At 35.9% G+C, this 19,188-nt stretch overlaps 6 protein-coding genes across 11 annotated transcripts; 5 read left to right on the top strand and 1 right to left on the bottom strand.

The window, feature by feature from the left end:
• The first annotated feature begins 217 nt into the window (after positions 1 to 217).
• LOC128262033 (cyclin-dependent kinase 5 activator 1) lies at positions 218 to 4,105 on the top strand. The gene is made up of 5 exons (XM_052996042.1): positions 218 to 448; positions 666 to 1,558; positions 2,701 to 2,838; positions 2,922 to 3,127; positions 3,757 to 4,105. Exons 2-5 carry the CDS (start codon positions 671 to 673, stop codon positions 3,896 to 3,898), a joined length of 1,374 nt encoding a protein of 457 aa, XP_052852002.1. The 5' UTR covers positions 218 to 448; positions 666 to 670; the 3' UTR covers positions 3,899 to 4,105.
• Positions 4,106 to 4,205: 100 nt separating this feature from the next.
• LOC128262034 (ubiquitin thioesterase otubain-like) lies at positions 4,206 to 5,357 on the bottom strand. Its single transcript, XM_052996043.1, has 3 exons — positions 5,115 to 5,357; positions 4,748 to 5,047; positions 4,206 to 4,692 (listed from the first exon to the last, which is right to left on the bottom strand). Exons 1-3 carry the CDS (start codon positions 5,187 to 5,189, stop codon positions 4,279 to 4,281), a joined length of 789 nt encoding a protein of 262 aa, XP_052852003.1. The 5' UTR covers positions 5,190 to 5,357; the 3' UTR covers positions 4,206 to 4,278.
• A 623-nt stretch (positions 5,358 to 5,980) lies between these two features.
• Positions 5,981 to 8,643, top strand: LOC128262247 (phenoloxidase-activating factor 2). The gene is made up of 4 exons (XM_052996402.1): positions 5,981 to 6,138; positions 7,252 to 7,606; positions 7,669 to 7,921; positions 7,972 to 8,643. Exons 1-4 carry the CDS (start codon positions 6,134 to 6,136, stop codon positions 8,577 to 8,579), a joined length of 1,221 nt encoding a protein of 406 aa, XP_052852362.1. The 5' UTR covers positions 5,981 to 6,133; the 3' UTR covers positions 8,580 to 8,643.
• Positions 8,644 to 9,495: 852 nt separating this feature from the next.
• Positions 9,496 to 10,882, top strand: LOC128262442 (outer mitochondrial transmembrane helix translocase). The gene is made up of 2 exons (XM_052996707.1): positions 9,496 to 9,778; positions 9,839 to 10,882. The coding sequence occupies exons 1-2, from the start codon at positions 9,597 to 9,599 to the stop codon at positions 10,764 to 10,766; spliced, it is 1,110 nt and encodes a 369-aa protein (XP_052852667.1). The 5' UTR covers positions 9,496 to 9,596; the 3' UTR covers positions 10,767 to 10,882.
• Positions 10,883 to 11,625: 743 nt separating this feature from the next.
• Positions 11,626 to 13,459, top strand: LOC128261536 (uncharacterized). Its single transcript, XM_052995273.1, has 2 exons — positions 11,626 to 11,686; positions 11,751 to 13,459. The coding sequence occupies exons 1-2, from the start codon at positions 11,675 to 11,677 to the stop codon at positions 13,167 to 13,169; spliced, it is 1,431 nt and encodes a 476-aa protein (XP_052851233.1). The 5' UTR covers positions 11,626 to 11,674; the 3' UTR covers positions 13,170 to 13,459.
• A 193-nt stretch (positions 13,460 to 13,652) lies between these two features.
• On the top strand, positions 13,653 to 17,836 carry LOC128262256 (ubiquitin carboxyl-terminal hydrolase CYLD). Of its 6 annotated transcripts, none has more exons than XM_052996413.1 (11): positions 13,653 to 13,788; positions 14,256 to 14,432; positions 14,494 to 14,705; positions 15,678 to 15,909; positions 16,021 to 16,196; positions 16,268 to 16,422; positions 16,476 to 16,694; positions 16,752 to 16,986; positions 17,048 to 17,189; positions 17,251 to 17,447; positions 17,589 to 17,836. In XM_052996413.1, the coding sequence occupies exons 2-11, from the start codon at positions 14,272 to 14,274 to the stop codon at positions 17,780 to 17,782; spliced, it is 1,923 nt and encodes a 640-aa protein (XP_052852373.1). In that variant the 5' UTR covers positions 13,653 to 13,788; positions 14,256 to 14,271; the 3' UTR covers positions 17,783 to 17,836. The 6 variants fall into 6 exon arrangements, with proteins under 6 accessions (XP_052852373.1, XP_052852372.1, XP_052852376.1 ...); XM_052996412.1 differs by having other exon boundaries at positions 14,488 to 14,705; XM_052996416.1 differs by lacking the exons at positions 13,653 to 13,788; positions 14,256 to 14,432 and adding exons at positions 15,084 to 15,176; positions 15,244 to 15,518 and having other exon boundaries at positions 14,569 to 14,705.
• The last annotated feature ends 1,352 nt before the right edge of the window (positions 17,837 to 19,188 follow it).

Below are 19,188 nucleotides of genomic sequence, written 5' to 3'. Positions count from 1 at the left end.
AAAAATTTCGTTAGTTTACCCTAAAGCTAAAAGTTTCTTAACAATAAGTTAAAATAAAATTATATTACAAATTCTTGGAACATTTTTTTTATTGAAGCTAGGAACTTTGAATATTCAAATAAAGAAACCCAAAACACCTTTACTGAGCATGCCCAGAAATGCGAAAAAGGAAAAGTGCCCACCCTCGCTTTTGAGCCTGCGCATACTTTGTATCGATTTTAAGACTGTGTACTTATTTCGTAAGCTTGTAGCGAAAAGATGTTTTCATAAACAAGTGCAACGTTGAAATTGGTGCTAAAAAATATATGATTGGTGGAAACGGAGTCCTTAGATAAGTACAATTATGCAGCCGTTAAAAATGGCATAACATCGTGCTTCTGCAGTGAGATATACGCGTGCTAAAGCAGTCTTGGCAATTTTTTCCCCCAAGTAATTTAAATCGAATAAGGTAAAAACTAGCTTAGCGAATTTATAGAATTTCTTCGAAATATTATTTTTGTGCAAAATGAGTTCTTGGTTTGTGTTTTTTCACCTTTCTGCTTTTGCATGAGGTACTTATGTAGATTGAAAATCAATATTTTAAAATAACCTTACCAACGAAGAAGAAGAAGGAGGAGGAGGAGGAGGGCGTTCGAGGGTCTTATTGATTTAAACCATTATTTCAGCCATCATGGGAACGGTGTTGAGTTTCAATCCACGGGATCGCCATCCCATATACTCGTCTCAGCCAAATTTCCAATATAACCACTCGACCGATATACGAAACGAGAACGACAGTACAGGCTCAATTGACTCGCATCTGAACAACTTCTCGTACGAGCAGCTGAATAACGCCAAGAACAGGGAGAACAAGAAGTCGGCCTGCCATCAGTTGGCCAAGAACGTCATTGGACAGCAGGGGTCATGTGGCGGAGTGCACATCAATCTACAGACACAAACGCAGCTGAGCTCGCACAACTTGAACAACTTGGCGAACGCCTCGAAGGACACGATCACCAATGTTTTGGACACGCATAACGAGAACTCGGTGCTCAAGGCGGAGAAGAGCTCCTTTGAGAAGAATTTGAAGAAGCACTCGATCTTCATCAACGCCCTATCGTGGAAGAAGCTCTCCACGTCCCACAACAAGAAGAAGATCGAGAACAAGAACAAGTGCGCCAATCTGCCCACGGCCTGCTTCAAGGCCCAGCTCCTGGAGTCCTCGTTCGCCTCCTCGTCGGACAAGAATCGAAACATCCAGCTGCACTGCAACCGCATCGAGGAGCACAACCAGCAGCACTGCAATCAGAACCAGAACCAGAACCAGAATCAGAACCAAAACCAGAATCAGAACCAGGCCCAGGACATCCGGGAGGAGGTCCTCACCGGACCAACCGGCAAATCGCAGAACCCTTCCAAGGCGAAAGACCCCGTGAGGGTGAACAACAAGAGCTCGATTTCGAACCACAACAAGCTCATCCAGAAACAGCCCCTGACGCTCAGTCTGCCACAGCAAGTCCAAGCGTCGTCCATTCAGATCAAAAATACCAACCAGATCCCTCGAAAAACCGTCATTCAGGTTAGTAGACCAACAAAACTAATCATATTCAATTTTTTTTAAAAAGGTACCAATGTACTTGATTGAAAAATATTTTTTTAAAAAAGAGTTTCCGTAATCGTTATTATTTATCTAAAATACATCTAAATGGTTTATTCTTTATCGAATTTTATTTCAATTTTTTGTTTATTTTTCTTTTGTTATAAATGTACATTAGTGCGGTTTTTTATAAGGAATTATACTCTCACCCTTTTAAATAGTAGATATTGATGCAAAAGAAATTTAATTCAAATCCAAACAATTTTAAATAAAGTCTAAAATTACTCACGACCCGTAAGACAGAATGAGTTTTTGGTAAGCAAATATCCCATTTCTATGCCTGTCAATTATTTGATCTCGATCACATTAGTAAAAAAAAGTTAGAAAAAGAATTTTGAAGCATAAAAATCCTTGCCATTAAAGAAAACTACAGGTTTTTTTTGGCTTGGCTTCATAGGAAACTTATTCTGAAAGTGCTCAAATTATTGCCAAGATGGTGGTTGTCGTATGGAAAAGCAAGGAACTTCAAGTACATTAAGGAGCAAGTTTAACGACTACATAAAGAATATGTTAATATTCTTAAAATATATTAATCATACAAGCACAAACGCTGATCTTTTCCTCTTTGAAAATTTCAAGAAAGCTGGCGCGAATCTTTAAAATTATGGTATTCACTTTTCAAGATGCTGGAAGCACATTAATAAAATCAGTCACTTTAAAAGCTATATTAATTCAATGGTCTTCCTTTAGCATTATTTTCTCTAGTAGTTGTTTACAAAAGTTTTTAAGTTGACATTTTTTAATATATAGTTCCTTACTTTCTCAGAAAAGTTATTTCAGATCCAGAAAAGTCGTATAAGCGAAAGGTTTTAAAATTTGCTTAGTACTTAATGTTTTCTTTAATTATTCATATAAAATATCTCAAAAGAAATCACCGAGGAATTATAAATACAATTTGAAGTATAACTTTCATAATATTATTTCTTGTATTAATAACCACAACATCATTTAATAAATTCAACTTAAATATAGTTAAAACAAATTTTTTGAGATTTAAATTCATATATAGTAATACAAATAAATTGTGTTTATTCAACTGAGAGAAAACGTTTTATAATCCACAGGCATCCACATCCGAATTGCTTAAGTGCTTGGGTATGTTTTTGCACTGTCGTTGTCAAAGACTAAACAACTTCGATGCTGGCGATGCTGTTATGTGGCTCAGAGCAGTTGACCGCAGTCTTTTGCTCCAAGGATGGCAGGTAATTGAATCAATTTATTTGCCTTACCAATTAAACTTACATTTTCTTCCATTTGCTGGCAAACGTTTATTTTCAATTCCCAGGATGTAGCCTTTATAAACCCAGCAAATGTGGTGTTTGTCTACATGCTGGTCCGCGAACTTGTTAGTGGAGAAGAAAGCAAGGAATCAGATCTTCAGGCCTCAGTTCTCACCTGTTTGTATCTGTCGTACTCATACATGGGCAATGAAATCAGTTATCCCCTCAAACCATTTTTGGTTGAAGACTCAAAGGAAAAGTTTTGGGACAGGTAAGATACAATTGTTAATATATTAATAAGAATTAATAACCAGAAAGCAGCAAAATTCAGCTAAAAAAAAAACATTTAATTTTCTATTTGACAACTATATTTCGATTGTGTGTATGTTTAATAACTAAAATTATGGCGATTTTTCAATATATTTTTTCGGTATTTATAATAAAGTCCATATGATAAAGCATTTAAATTTTTATAAAGTTGAATATTAACTTTATAACACTTCTTATCACTGAGCTAATGCAAAGATGTTAAAAAAAAGAATTTACGTCGATTTTCTTTATTTACCTCACTTTAAAAAATTAAAATTTCGTATTTAGCGTAAAAACTTTAAGCCGAGAACACCAATACCTAAAATTTTTATTAAATCATTCTAAAATTAAATTTAAGCCATACATTTGTTGAAGTCTATTTGAATTTAGTTTTATAGTTAATTTAACCTAACTCTGTACATGTAATTTTTTTTTGTTTAACTGAAGTATTTTGTATTTTGGAACATTGCAAAAATCCGTTAAATCAACTACCGACAGAAACCGATTTTTGAACAATTTTCTTTATGTTAAATTATGATAAGCTGACCCATGTATAATTTTAATTCTTAATTGCTTCATATTTAATTTCAGGTGTCTTGTCATTGTAAACAAGCTAAGTGATAAAATGCTTAAAATCAATGCTGAGCCTGGATTTTTTACGGAAGTCTTTACTGAGCTGAAATCTTGTGGTCAATATCATCCTACAATTAAATCGTACTGTGGAGGCGCCTGACGGATGGACGACCGGGAGATTATTGTCAACCTCTCATTGTCTGCGCATCGCCAGAAATTTCCCGATGAAATGATGGCGAAGTACCGTTAATAAAACTTAATATTTTATAAAACATTAGACAATTTCATTATGTCACTATCACAATCGTTCAAATCAAATAATAAAGATTAGTGTTTAAATAAATTAACAACTACGATATGTGTAAAAGGTGCGTTTCTCTGTTGTCTAGGGTTAATTTTTAGGATGATTGTCTTATGCCCGTTGGATCCCATAAAGGTGCTTAAATGCATTAATATCATTCCAAACGTAATATTATATATGCAAATAAATAGTAATTTATTTTACATCTTATATACATAAAAATTATTATTAAGAGCAATTTAATTTGGATACAGTATATCGTAGTGACCTGGTCTGTATATGAGGTAAATTCGGGGCTCTGTTCCCTCGGGGAAGTCGTGAGCCTTGACAGTGCCTCCCTCACCACGGTCCAAGTATTCAACGCGGACTCCTGCGCCGAGGGCAGTGCACAAGGCGATTATGTGAATATGATCCGATTCCTTGTACATGGGTTCCACTTCTTGGTGTCGGAACTCTTCAATGGTGAAGTCGCCCTCTATAAAGTTTTGGTAAAAGTCAGCCTCCTCCTGAAGTTTTCCCGACGTAATCAGACGTAAGTAAACCACCACGTAGTCCGAGTAGCCCTGCTCATTGAAGATTTTGTGTAGTTCGCTCTGGACCTTGCTCTGTCCACCTGGATTGTCGGGACTAACGCGCTTAATGACTTCCATAAACTAAACATATTACAAAATCATTAGGAATTCGGGTAGTTAAAGAGGGTGTACCTACAGTCTCATGGAAGTCCTCTAATGTGAAACTAGGAAAACCCAGCTGGACAAGCTTATCCTTGGACTCCTCGGCCAGTTTTCGGAACTCCTGGTAAGCACTACTGTTTGAGATCAAATATTCCAAGTACGAATATGCAAAGGCTCTGAAGAAACAGTTTCCATCGGGGCGGGTGCGGCGAATGAACTTGTACTTGGTGGACAGATCCTGGATCTTGGCTGTGAATATGTCGTCGCCATTGTATTCGGTCCACAAACAAGTTAGCGGCAACTGCTCGCTCACCAAGGGAGTAGTATCGCTGATCTAAAGTTTGCCGAATTCAGCATTATTAAACTTTACATTATTACATTTCGTACTGCACTGCACTTACCTCCTTCTCAATCTCCCTTTGCTGCTGAATAATTAACTCATCACGATTGCCGTCATTTTGCTTAAATGACTCCATGATTTTTTAAATACTGAATAATTAGGATCGGCGTCTCGTTCGGAGTTACTAATGTGTGCACATATGATGAATAGAATAAGAATTTCTGTTCATCATTTGTATATGTAAACGCATCAAATATTACGCACACACAGTTAGAAGCGAAAACCGTAGACACATTGATGCTTTCGATTGCTGCGTTATCGAATTGGTGTTTCAATTCCATTCATTCATTTGAATACATCGAAAAGAACATATATTTTGAAAAGTCTAGACTTAATCAAGAGAAACCGAATTCCCGCTTAATTTATTTTAATAGTATTTAGTTTTAATGAACATTGTTCACTAAATCGATTTAAATCAGCTGGTACGTATTATAACAAAATTGTATGGAACAGCTGACCGAATTTCAGTATATTTCTGCTGAATTTTCAGCAATTCAGACGATTCGAGAATACCCAAATTATGTTTAAATTTTCAGTAGTAATAATTGCCTACCTTCAATATCGAAATTAAAACAAAGATTAGGTGTTCGTAATCTTAGCTTCCTCAATTGAAAACTCAAGGCAGAGTTGTGAGCACTTAAAAAGTAATAGTTCTCACCTCAATCAAAAAACTCTATACCAAATTTAGAAATTACATTTTATTTCTTATCTTGTTTTTATAAACATATTTCGTGCATTTCTTATTATGTCGATTTCATTTAATCGAAACTTTAAAAAATTTTTAATTTTATACATTTCGAAAGGATTTTAAGCAATATAATTTCATAAAAATGTTTTTCTGTGTGTAAAACGTAGCTGAGAACTTCATTTTGAACCAGCTTAAAAGCTTCTCATCGTCTCGTCGGAATCAAAGATCTCTAGCTCAAACTTAAGATTGAATCAGAAATCAAATCAGTGTAGTGTATTCTTCATTGCTTTCCGAACCTTCCGCTACCTTATCAGAATAAAAAAGATTAATTGATGAGGTACGTATTACAACAAATACCATTAATTAAAAAAATAATATTAAAAAATGTGTTTTTTTTTGTCTATTTTGTTTTCTTATATTTTTTAAATTTATTTATTATGTTCTGCATCATGTGCAATAAATGTACATATATGAATGTGTGTATATACATACATAAAAAAACATGTATATTTTTAAACTTAATCTGTCAGATGTTAAAGTTCAATTAATAAAGTGAAGTGAAATATCTCGGTTTTACGTATGTACTTTTATAAGCACAAATCAGTGTTATGTACTTGTATACAAAATGTGCCATTTTTACTCGAAACTAAAACCAGTTATCTGTCAATATATTCGCAAAAAACCTATTGTTAACAACAAAAGTCATGGTAATGATTGTTCGGTCGTGCATCTTTTGTATGTGATTAAAAGTTTGTTTGTAAGGTTATGTGTGCAAGTGTATACATATATATAAGTTTATTATTGAATTCTACATTTTCTTTCCAAGTCAGCATTTTATAAATGGTCCCTTAAAAAAATATGTATTTATTTATATACATACATCTGTATGAGAAATTTTTTCCTGATTGCATAACGTTGGTGTATCCTCCCTTATCTGTGTTTTCAAATAGCTTACTCCAAATTAGAACGGTTTATTGACATTAAAAATTGACCCAACCTATATTTCTTATCGCCTGAACCTATTTGATTACTTGATTTAAATTATTAGACATGGTTTGTATTCGTTTAATATATATTTGTAAAACAAATGTATAAATGTCAATGCTCTACATTTTTTTGTGAACAGATGATAAAATAATTTAATATTTAATTTCAAATTCGGAGAAGAAAGCAAAACGAAGCAGATCAGATATAAAAATATTACGTTTATGAGGAGAAATCTTTAATGGGTGGAAGCTTAAGTTCCGTATCTGTTTTGTCCAATAAAATGTGTCATTCTGTTCGGGGGATTTCCATAAAGCTGGTCAAGTGCGATATTGCATCAACAACATTCGTGCTGTATCACCAATGCCTAAGCTTTCATTGCCATGTTGACCGTGTCCTAAGTTTTCTTTGTTAAAATTTCCTTTTTTGACTGTAATATAATTATTTGGCATTTTTTAATTTTCAGTAACATGATATTAATCAATTGCCTTATAATATGCGCCTGTATATTCACTTGTGGAGCGCAGGATACTTCGTTGGACAACTTGATTGCCGACATCTTTAAGACCGATGAAACCCCCGCATCCAGCACTCAAGCACCAATAACTGGCACTTCTGTTGCTCCTGTTGTCAACCCAAAAGATTCCGGATCAGGATCAGCCCAATATGAGTCCTGCGGCGATCAAAAAGAGTGCGTACCACGTTGGCTGTGTGCAAATGATACGATTAACACCAGCGGCGAAAGCATAATTGATATTCGAATTGATACGGGATCACAATGCAAAAGCTATTTAGATCTGTGCTGTGATCTTCCAAATAAGGTATACTTAAAAAAAAAAAATGTAGTTTCTTCAGCTAAAACTAAACCATTTTCATTATAAAGAGACCCGATCCGATATTCCCAATAAACGAAAATCCGGAAGGCTGCGGGTACTCGAATCCCAACGGCGTGGGATTTAAAATCACCGGAGCTACGAACCAGGAGTCCGAGTTCGGGGAATTCCCTTGGATGCTAGCAATTCTTCGCGAAGACGGCCCTCTTAACTTATACGAATGTGGAGGAGCCTTGATTGCACCGAATGTGGTTTTAACTGCTGCCCATTGTGTTCATAACAAGCAGCCCAGTTCCATAGTTGGTAAGTAAATATCATCTATAAGAGAGCTCATCTTAATCTGCTGATTTCAGTGAGAGCCGGCGAATGGGATACTCAAACAAAGACTGAAATCATTCCACACGAGGACCGATATGTCAAGGAAATAGTCTATCATGAACAGTTTAACAAAGGAGCTCTTTATAACGATGTGGCAGTTATGTTATTGGAAAGCCCATTTACTCCCCAAATGAACATTCAACCTGTTTGCCTGCCCAACTTTGGTGATAACTTCGATTTTGACCGTTGTTTTGCAACCGGTTGGGGCAAGAACAAGTTCGGCAAAGATGGAGAATACCAAGTTATCCTGAAAAAGGTGGATATGCCCGTGGTGCCGGAGCAAAAGTGCCAGACGAACTTGCGCGAAACACGCCTCGGAAGACACTTCATTTTGCACGACAGCTTCATTTGCGCTGGCGGAGAAAAGGATAAGGATACCTGCAAGGGCGATGGCGGATCTCCTTTAGTGTGTCCCATCAAGGGCCAAAAAGGCCGATTCAAGTCAGCTGGTATTGTTGCCTGGGGAATCGGCTGTGGAGAAGAAAACATCCCTGGAGTGTATGCCAGCGTTGCCAAACTTCGTCCATGGATTGACTCAAAACTGAAAATATGGAACATTGATCCCAAACATTATACACCCTAAGAACAAGTAATAATGAAAACAAATAAAGCACAGTAGGCCTAAGCTCTACTTTTTTATTAATTCATTATATCTTCTTTGAGTGTTTACATATGAGTCTTTACGCATTTGTTTAAATGGCTTATTATGAAAAAGGGAAGATCAAAAACATATTTCCAAATAAATAAACATTTTAATGTTTTGAGATTAAATACATAAAATGAAAGGCAAAGTTTCATTTTTTGTGGGAAAATAAAAAATTTACGAATTAACGGTTTTGATTATTGAATTCCTTTGTTGTTAAAGAAAAAAAGAATAAAAACCAAAATTCAAAATAGCGGTTTCTTGCCGCCTCTTGTCAATAACAGTTGCATTACTCTCCAACATTTCGTAAACTACATACATCGTGAATGAAAATTCATTGAATAATGAAAATTTAAAGCATAATGTTATATTTGTTGTTATTATTTTTTTAACCACGTTGAAAAATTTTGTATAACTGATTCATACACGTTGTTAGACACGCCATAGAAAAAATTATACACTTTTAAAATTTTCTATGTTAAGAAAATAGGAGATGCGTGACAGATAGATTAAAAATAATGGTTTCAAGTAAAAACGCACTTAAACTTTTTAGAAATTGTGTCATTTGGCGGGTATGTTTGCCATTCAGAAATTATTTAATTTACTTCATATATTTTTTGCAAAACAAGCTTGACTTAAGACTTATAGTTTCGTATAGTGTATTGATCACGCCCTACGCTTTATATAAACATAATATATAAATATATCTGACTTTCATTTTTTGCAAAAAGAAAAAAAATTTCGATCGGAATTTATGGAATGGTCCCCCTAATTGTACGAACAGTGGAAAAGGAATAGATTTACTATACAGTTGAACACCCTCTATATTTTGTATACTTTTTTTATGGTATATTTTTGGTTATCACATCACGGTCACACTGACAACTATTGCATGCGACGAATAAGAAAAATTCAGATTTGTTAAAACATTTTGCTTCAATAGAATTTCTGCAAAACATGGATAATTTCGGGTTCGGAGGAGTCGAGCTTAGCAAGGGACAAATGTTCCAAGTCCTGATTCGTTTGTCTGTGGCTTCGCTGATAACGTATTATTCGGTGAAATGGATGATGAACCAGATGGACCCAACTAGTAAAAATAAGAAAAAAGCCAAAATCTTAGCAGAAGAGCAGTTAAAGAGGTGCTTGTCACATTTAAGATAAACAAATTAGCGAAACTAATCGTATTTCTTGTCTTGCAGGCTGGCCGAGAAAGATGGATTCAAGCTGAATCCGCAGGAGTTTAACGACTACGAGTTAATGATTGCGTCACATCTGGTTGTACCGGCCGACATAACAGTTAGTTGGTCTGATATCGCCGGACTGGATACTGTCATCCAGGAGCTGCGGGAATCGGTGGTTCTGCCTGTCCAGCACAAGGATCTCTTCAAGCGTTCAAAGCTTTGGCAGGCGCCAAAAGGCGTCCTGCTCCATGGGCCGCCTGGTTGCGGAAAAACGCTGATTGCCAAGGCCACGGCAAAGGAGGCGGGAATGCGATTTGTCAACTTGGACGTTGCCATCCTCACCGATAAGTGGTACGGGGAATCCCAGAAACTGACTTCCGCCGTCTTTTCGCTGGCTGCGAAAATCGAGCCATGCATTATATTCATTGACGAAATCGACTCCTTCCTGCGTTCGCGCAACTTGAACGACCACGAGGCCACAGCCATGATGAAGACCCAGTTCATGATGCTGTGGGATGGCCTCAGCACGAATTCCAACTCAACGGTGATTGTGATGGGCGCCACGAACAGACCTCAGGATCTGGACAAGGCCATAGTCCGCCGCATGCCAGCCCAGTTCCACATTGGCCTTCCTTCGGAGACACAGCGACTCGACATCCTCAAATTGATACTGCAGTCGGAGGAAATAAGTCAAGATGTGGACCTGAATCGCTTGTCCAAGCTTACGAATGGCTTCTCGGGCTCTGACCTGCGAGAAATGTGCCGAAATGCATCAGTTTACAGGATGCGGCAGCTCATCGTGGCAAGTGACCAATCCGGTGCTGCTCTGGACCGAAATAACGTTAATATCACCATGGATGATTTGCTAAGCTCACACTTAAAAATTAAGGAATCTAAAATGCACACGGGAAGCCTTTTCTTAGAGAATAGAATCGAGTTAGACTAAGTTCACCTTTGTTGATTTCATACAGTCAATACATCCAAAAAAAAAAGCACCTTATACATGTCTAATAAACCTTTGTGTTTGACTTTTGAGGGGAACCTCAAAAATGATTTCAAAAATTGTATTTCGTATTCGTAGCAAATGGGCTTAGCGTTACTTAACCCTGTTCTGTAATCAAAAAATGGGTATCCGGAAAATGCAGTTAATGTACTCTTGAAAACTGCAACGGATACTACAGGAAATTACACAATACATAGCATTTCCGCACATTGAAGCTCAATGCACTTTAATTACAGCATATACCAGCTTCTGTGAAATATTCACCTAGAGAAATTTCAAACATTTATAAAAATATTGCACTTGTACACTCTTCAAATACATCTTTAACTTTCATCACGCGATCGCGGGCTTTGAATCGTAAAAATATAAGTACACTTGTGCTGTTTTATGCACTTTTAAAAAGGTATATTACATTTTCAAGTTTTACAGCCGGTAAACTGAAGAGAGTGATCCATGAGTAATTTATAATAACTATAGTTATGCATCAAAAAAACATGTATTATACTGTAAAACGGTTATTTACAAATATATTTTAATTAAACATATCAATAAATATGTTAGCATACTTAATAAAAAAAATCTGAAAAGTGAATAAAAATAAATAACGTATCAATATTAAAATAGTTTCTTTATGTTTTTAAACCTCATTAAAAATTTTTAGAACGTTACTTTTTTATTTAACAGAAAGTAGCGTATACAATACTCAGTGTAAGACAATAACTGTTGTACATTTTTAATTATGTTTCATGTCCATATAAATACTTTCTTGGACTGGCGAAAAAATCATTTCTGTTAAAGGCACCAAACAACCCACATCACAAATTTAAGCGAGACAATATAATTTAAAAAGAATGAACCCAGTGGTAAGCTATACACCAAACTTTGCTCAAAAGGCAGTTTCGGATTGAATAAAAATCTCCATTACAGATAACATTGTTCCCTGGATATTTGTTTATAGCTTTAATAATTTTTGGAAGTACAGTGCAAAGCAGTTCATATGCTGTAAATAAGAGCAGTAATGTGGAAAGCCATGATTGGAGCTATCCCGAATCCGGAAAAGTATCTGGATACAATACAGGAAGAAGGCCGGAGAAAATGGAAATACATCGTTATAATCGAGAGGCTGATCGAAACGCGACTTTAAAACGCGGAGTGAAATCGTATCAAACGCCATCCGAAAAGACATCAAGACACAAAATAAAATATAAGCCGTCAAATGCTCGTAGGAAAAATGTTAGTCACAATTACTCCGATAATAATTCCGAAAGTAAACATTATCACACATTTGAAGAAGTTCATGAGCACATAGAAGAAGACGATGGGCAGTACCAAGCATCTGAGCATATCGGAACACAATCAATCCTGCACGAACACGTGAAAGATCACTCAGCAAAGGATAAAAAGCGGATGAGAGTTAAGATCAAACATCACCATCACCATCATCATCACAACCATATAAAGGAAATGATTAAAACCGTTCCACAACCATATCCCGTGGAAAAGGTTGTGCACGTACCCATTGAGAAAATTGTGGAAAAAATCGTTCATGTTCCCAAGCTGGTCAATGTTACGGTTGAGAAAATAATTCACGTACCCATCGAGAAAATAGTCGAGAAGGTGATTCACATTCCAAAACCGGTCCACGTACCAAAACCATATGTGGTCGAGAAAATCGTTGAAAAAATAGTTCACGTTCCGAAACCGTATCCTGTGCTTCGGACTGTTCCGTATCCGGTGGAAATCAAAGTTCCTGTCGAGAAGAAAGTGCCAGTACCCTTTAAGGTTGAGGTAGAACGAAAGGTTCCCATTTACATTCGATCCAGCGAGCCGTACAAGTTCGAGCCATCACCTTTTGAAAGCTATCCCCGTGCTGAAGAATTCAAATATAGCATGGAATTGGATCATCCGCCGCCGAGAGAGCATGAACCTTCCTCATTGCCTACCTCCAACTACTACAACAGGATATACAAATCTAAGGAGCTGGATCATCCTCCTCGGATGCAGGACTATCAAAATGATGTACAGCCGCAGTATAAGCACGAATTCGTTACCAAAAGTAGTATTGAACCAACTTCTTCTGGACGTGATGCGGTTTCTCTTAAGCTTGTGGGCCCCAATAATCACTTTAATATTACGGCAAAGGATTTGGAGGACGCAAACTCACCTCCGGAATTTGTTAATAGCTCAAATTTAGACCTAAGTCCGCAAGAATCTGTTAATGCATTCCGCGGAATCCCCTTCTCCTTTCCGTTCCAATTTGTGCAGCTGCAGCCGATGGCCTTTCAAAATGCTATAAATGTGGAGTTACCAGTTCCATCAACAGCAGCAGAGATAACTCAGAACTAAACTACGCATTAGCTAGACTTGTACCCATTTATATTAATAAACCAAATTTCGGGAATCAAAAATGTCCCTAACAATATTTTTTTCGAACATCAGTTTTTTTCCTTGGAACTTAAAATTGATTTCTTTTTACAACACACATCAATGAGCCAGGACAGACTTGAATTCTGATCTAAACCTCCAATATAATAGAATGATTTTTAGAGTAAACAAATATATTTTAGTCTTTAAGAATAAAGATAAGTTATATGTACATTTTTATATATACCAAGTAAGAATTTTTTTAATTTATGGTTTCCACACCTTCTTAATAACAATAAATACATAATTTTAACAGATAATATGAAAAATGGTTGCTTAGTTGTTACACTAATAAATAATTTCTAAAACTGCATAATTCGAATTTAGCACATTAATAAGAATAGCATTAAATATGCTTTAAGGGAACACCCTTAATGTGAATTGCCAACTGCCGTGAAATCGATACCGATATCTTGCATTCATTCCAATCGCATTCTAAAAGACACAAATTGTATAAATTCTAAAGTAAAATTCAAGGAAACAACAACTATTTATTTGTTTTTTTTAAAAATATCTGTTTAGCATAAGTATTACAATAAAGGTAAAAAATTAATTGGTCAACTCGCATTCCGGTCGGCATCAGTACTTGAAAAGCGATTTAGTGGCTCTGTTGTGTGTCATTGTTTTTATCAATAAACGAAAATTGTGGAGAAATAATTCCATGTTACCAGTTTTCTTTGATATCTTTGGATAATTGTACGAAATTTAGACCGAAAGCCAAGCATGTTTATTAATTTTAAATCCAAGGCAACCTGATGTTGCGTACATACGTACATTCATATATTTGTTTGTAAGCGAATGCAAACAAATGCACTCACATACATCAATAATCAAGGCAGATTTTGCATCAACTTACATACTCAACGTAAATGTTTACACATAGGTTGTTTATTATTTGCCATAAAAATCCTCTCAAAAAAGCCCACATGAAACTAAAAGCTTTTGACCAATTTGTTTTTATTTTATGTATTAAAATTTTTTGTAATGCTACCAACTCTAATATTTTAGGCTTTATTCGGAAATAATGAATTCCAAATCCGATCATGAAGCAGAAAAGGAAAAAAAGTTGACCATTACCAATATATTTGGGGACTCACTGGAAAACTATGAACTATCCAACGAGAGCGAACAGAAGACCCATGTTTATCCGAAAAAGATTCCTAACAGAAAGAATGGAATATTAAAGTACGTATTACCGATGGTTATAATCAAATAATGCTTATAAATTTGCAATACTTAGAAACAGCGATATCAATCATGGTTCTGTGGAAAATCCCTATCACGAGGATGTGGATTTGGCTGACATTCTGGGATCAAATTGGCCCAAACGTGCAGGAGCGGCTGCTATGATTTTAAACAACAAAAGCAAAACGGTGACTGAACCTACTAGTTGCGAAGACTCTATTTTGAAACCAGCTTCCCCCATTTTAACAAAAGTAGAAACAGAGGAGCCTTTGCGTAAGTCTATGATATGTCAAAAACTGTGTTGTAGGCTCCCAAAGCAATCAGCATTCATTCTAAGCTAGTTTGCCACAAAGTGCACACCTCTCGACAGCTAAAACGGAGTAAAAATTAAGTGAACAAGTAAACATAAAAGTAAATAGTGTAAGCTTACAATTCTTAATAATGTCTACAATGTCAAGAAAAAGCAATATCATGAATTTTTTCACAAAATGGAGCAATTAAATGGTGAAACCTCCTTTTATATCCGAAGAGTGGGCGTAGCTGGACACTCGGTAACTTTAACTTTTCATCCTTCACCACAAATAGTTGATAGAACTATGAGTGTTGTACCGAGCTTGGCTAGAAAATATTTTAGAAACTTTCTCCTCGCAGGTAAGACCGTTAACAAAACTGCGACGATCCAATAGCTCCCGAAGTTTAATGACTCGATAGTCGCACAAAAAAGCCAAGATATTACAGTTTTTTGTAAGTTCTTTGTTCACTTTGCTGTCTTGCAAAACATAACAGATAGAAAATGTGCATTTATTTTTAGATCGCCGGCAAATACACATATATTCTATTTACGATCACTGCCAGCGGCAGTGCTCTGAGTTGATATATGCAGTTTGTTGAGGAGTTTTATTAATGCTGAACATTGCCAGTTCTCAACTGTTGAATAATATACAAATAATTAAAGAAACTGTGTTGTGCGAATACCAAATATGAATCTACACCAAAAAACAATGTGTTCTGAGTCAGATATTCACAACAATATCCCATTAACTGTGCTGGAATTTTATTCGCCGGATTACAGGCCCGAAGAGCCGGGTACGTTCGATTACGAAATCGTCGCACCATTTCTCAAATTTGTAGTTTTTGTATTCTTTGCGTTTCTGAGGAAGCTTTTCGTATATCGGTTTCGGTTATCAAATCATCGGTTCGTAAAGATCAAAAAATGTCAAATTAATTAAATGTATTTTATTTAAGGTTTTACAATCGCTGATTACCAGCCTCTAAATGAAATACCAAGAACAGAGCTAGCGATTGGTTCCCTTGTAGAAGTATCGAATTCTGGAGTGTGTGAAGATCTATATGGCGTTATAAGATGGATTGGCATTCCTCCCGGCACTCCGAAGAACGTGCTCGTTGGAATAGAGGCTGAAGACGAGTCCAACTTGAAGAACGTTTTGACATCAGATGGAAGGCATAATGGAGTTCGGTATGATTTTGTTTATAACAAAAACTTGTAACGTTATTTTGGCATCGTTTGCATTTTTTTACTAACACTCGCTGACTATTTCTATTATTTGCTTTCTATATATTTTTTTAGCTTATTCACTTGCCATGATGGTCGAGCTGTTTTTGTACCAGCCAACAGATGTACTGCTGACCGGCGATTTGCTGATGTAGACAATAGTGTTTCTGCAAGTAGAATTTCCAATAACCAGGCAAAGAAATTCGGTGTCGCTGATTGCCCCGCTATTTACGGTTCGATACCGCCATTGGGTTAGCACATCATTTAACAAAAATATTTATATTTACACACAGTAACAATGCGGATTTTTACAATTTTTTAGAGATACACAACTCTGAAGAGCTTGCAAGTATTTGCGGAAAGTTTAAGGGCATACAAGGACATCACAACTCCTGCTATCTTGATGCAACTCTATTTTCGATGTTCACATTCACCAGTGTATTTGATTCAATTCTATACAGAAATCCGGGACCACAAGTAAGATCCTCAAATTCCTGGCTTTTACTGGTAATTTATTATATTTGCCACAGGACATTCGGAATTACAGTGAAGTCCAAAAGGTTTTGCGCGATGAAATTGTCAATCCATTGCGAAAAAACGTTTTTGTGCGATCTGATCGGGTTATGAAACTACGGGAGCTACTGGATCAACTCAGTTCTGTAAGCGGCCTTACCTGCGAGGAGAAAGATCCCGAAGAGTTCCTAAATAGCTTACTCTCACAAATTATGCGAGTGGAACCATTTTTAAAGGTTAAATATTGTATATATTTTATGAACATATTTATACTAAACTAAAATATGTTTTAGTTAAGCTCTGGACAAGACTCTTATTTCTATCAACTTTTTGTGGAGAAGGATGAAAAGTTAACGTTTCCGAGTGTTCAGCAACTGTTTGAACAAAGCTTCCACTCCTCGGATATAAAACTGAAGGAGGTACCTTCTTGTTTCATCATTCAAATGCCTCGTTTTGGGAAAAATTTTAAGATGTATCCAAGAATATTGCCATCCCAAGTTCTTGACGTCACAGACATTATTGAGAATTGTAAGTTTACACTATTTTCTTGTTTGTTTACTAGTTTACTTAATTTTTACTCGATTTTTAGCTCCCCGACAGTGTTCACTTTGTGGCAAACTAGCGGAGTATGAATGCCGTGATTGCTTTGGAAGCCTACAAGCTGGATCAGGTCTTGAATGCACAGCATTTTGTCCTAAATGTCTTAAAACATTTCACTCTCACATCAAAAGGTTTGATAAACTTATAAGGAAAACTGTTGTAAAAACTTAAAAAAAAAACAAATATTTTCAGGACTAATCATGTGTCGAAAAAGATCTACAGTCCGAAAGAATTTAGAATTATGGCCGAGCACATGGTTGTCCCGCGATTGTTCATGGAATTGTTTGCTGTTGTTTGCATAGAAACGTCTCATTATGTGGCGTTCGTGAAGTCGGGCTCTGGACCTGATGCACCATGGTGCTTTTTCGATTCAATGGCTGACAGAAAGGGTAAGCTTCTTAAGCTCTGTTAATCGATGGTTATTGACTTTGCCAAAATTGCACCTAAATATTGGTGCTTTTCAAAGAGAACATTATTTTATGGTGTTTGTTGACCCAACTAATTTTGTCTATTGCAAAACATTATTGCAGGTGAACAGAATGGATACAATATACCTGAAATTACGTGTGTTCCAGAATTAACACAGTGGCTCTCGGAAGAAGGCGCACGATCTATAAATGAAACTTCAACGAACGATAAAGTATTACCTGAACACGCTAAGCGTATTTTTTGCGATGCCTATATGTGTCTGTACCAAAGCACAGATATTATGATGTACCATTAGACAAATTTATCTATAGTGAACATGGATACAATAACATTTTTGTAAAAATCAAAAGTTTTATGGATTTTATTTGTTTAATTGTGTGGGAATATTGGGGTTTCAGAAAACTTGATAAAAACTATGATTTTGATAAACCTATGTTTATTAAAAATCATAAACGAAACCTAAACTATAAAAAAAATAATATTTAGGGTGACGGAAATCGACTGCAGGGTCACTATTCAAAAAAATGAACGATTTTGCTAAGAACTTTGCTAAGAGATCGATTTGGAATGTTTTCGGTTTTGTATCTCAATAGATATAGCCAGTGTTGGTAAGACCCTATGTACATTTTTGGTACCTTGCCTAGGTATACAAAACTTTCATATTGGGGCCAGTGTTGCCTTCTCAATTTTAGTAGGAAAGAGCGACTACCCGGCTTTTCAGCAACTCAACAACATTTTTAGCATCATCTGGGCTGGTGAAATGCTGAAATTTAAGCGAGTTGAATTTGTATGGAAAACCTGACCGAATTTCAGAAATTCAAAATATCTCTAGAATTGTGTTTAAATCACAATCGGAGCAAAATTTACGAAGATTTGGCTATTTTGATTATTTTCAGCTCAATTAGTTCCTAAGGCAGCTATATGATATCGTTGTTGTTTTAAATTTATTTTATTTCTTTGTCTAAAAGAATTTTAAGTTTGCAACGCAGTAAAAAACACGTTTATATTTACATATATATTTTTGATCAACATCTTTAGGAGTGTCATTCTAGCCATGTCCGTCCGTCCGTGCGTTTCTACGCGAAATAGTCTCTCAGTTTTAAAGCTCCATTAAACTCTCCCAAAAGTTGTCTTCCTGTTGCAGGTAGTATATAGGTCGGAACGAGCCGGATCGGACGACTATATCATATTAAACTTTAAAAAAAATTTTTTTATTTTTATTTTATTTATTAACAAATTTCAAGTAAATCCGAGTAAAACTAACTGAGTTACAGCGTTTCAAACGACCGGCCGTGCTACCAGATTGTTCACGTATGAAAAACTTTAAACTTTTGAACATTACTTCTTCACATAAATCACAATTTTTTTTTTAATTTTAAAATAATAATAATAATATATATTTTGCCGCAAAGTATCTAAGATGGTGGAGGACAAGGACGTCTAAATAACTAAGTTACAAGCACAAAAGAAAAATTAAAAACCTAAACTGGCTACAGAACTGAATGAAAGGCTGAATAAAAATGAGAAAAGAACTGAGCACTTAAGCGTTCAAGGCATTATTCCGGATAAAAAATAAAAATATACATACAATGATATGTACATTAACATGTACAGACACATCTTGGAGTGCTTACTATTGGTCGGCGGAGATACTACAAAAAGGCAGCGATTGCCATTGGTGGAATTTGGGGGAGGATATCC

This window comes from Drosophila gunungcola, unplaced genomic scaffold (genome assembly GCF_025200985.1).
Source record: "Drosophila gunungcola strain Sukarami unplaced genomic scaffold, Dgunungcola_SK_2 000001F, whole genome shotgun sequence".
In the NCBI taxonomy this organism is placed as follows: domain Eukaryota; kingdom Metazoa; phylum Arthropoda; class Insecta; order Diptera; family Drosophilidae; genus Drosophila; species Drosophila gunungcola.
Note: the sequence above shows the minus strand (reverse complement) of the source record. Positions and strands in the feature narration are given on the sequence as shown.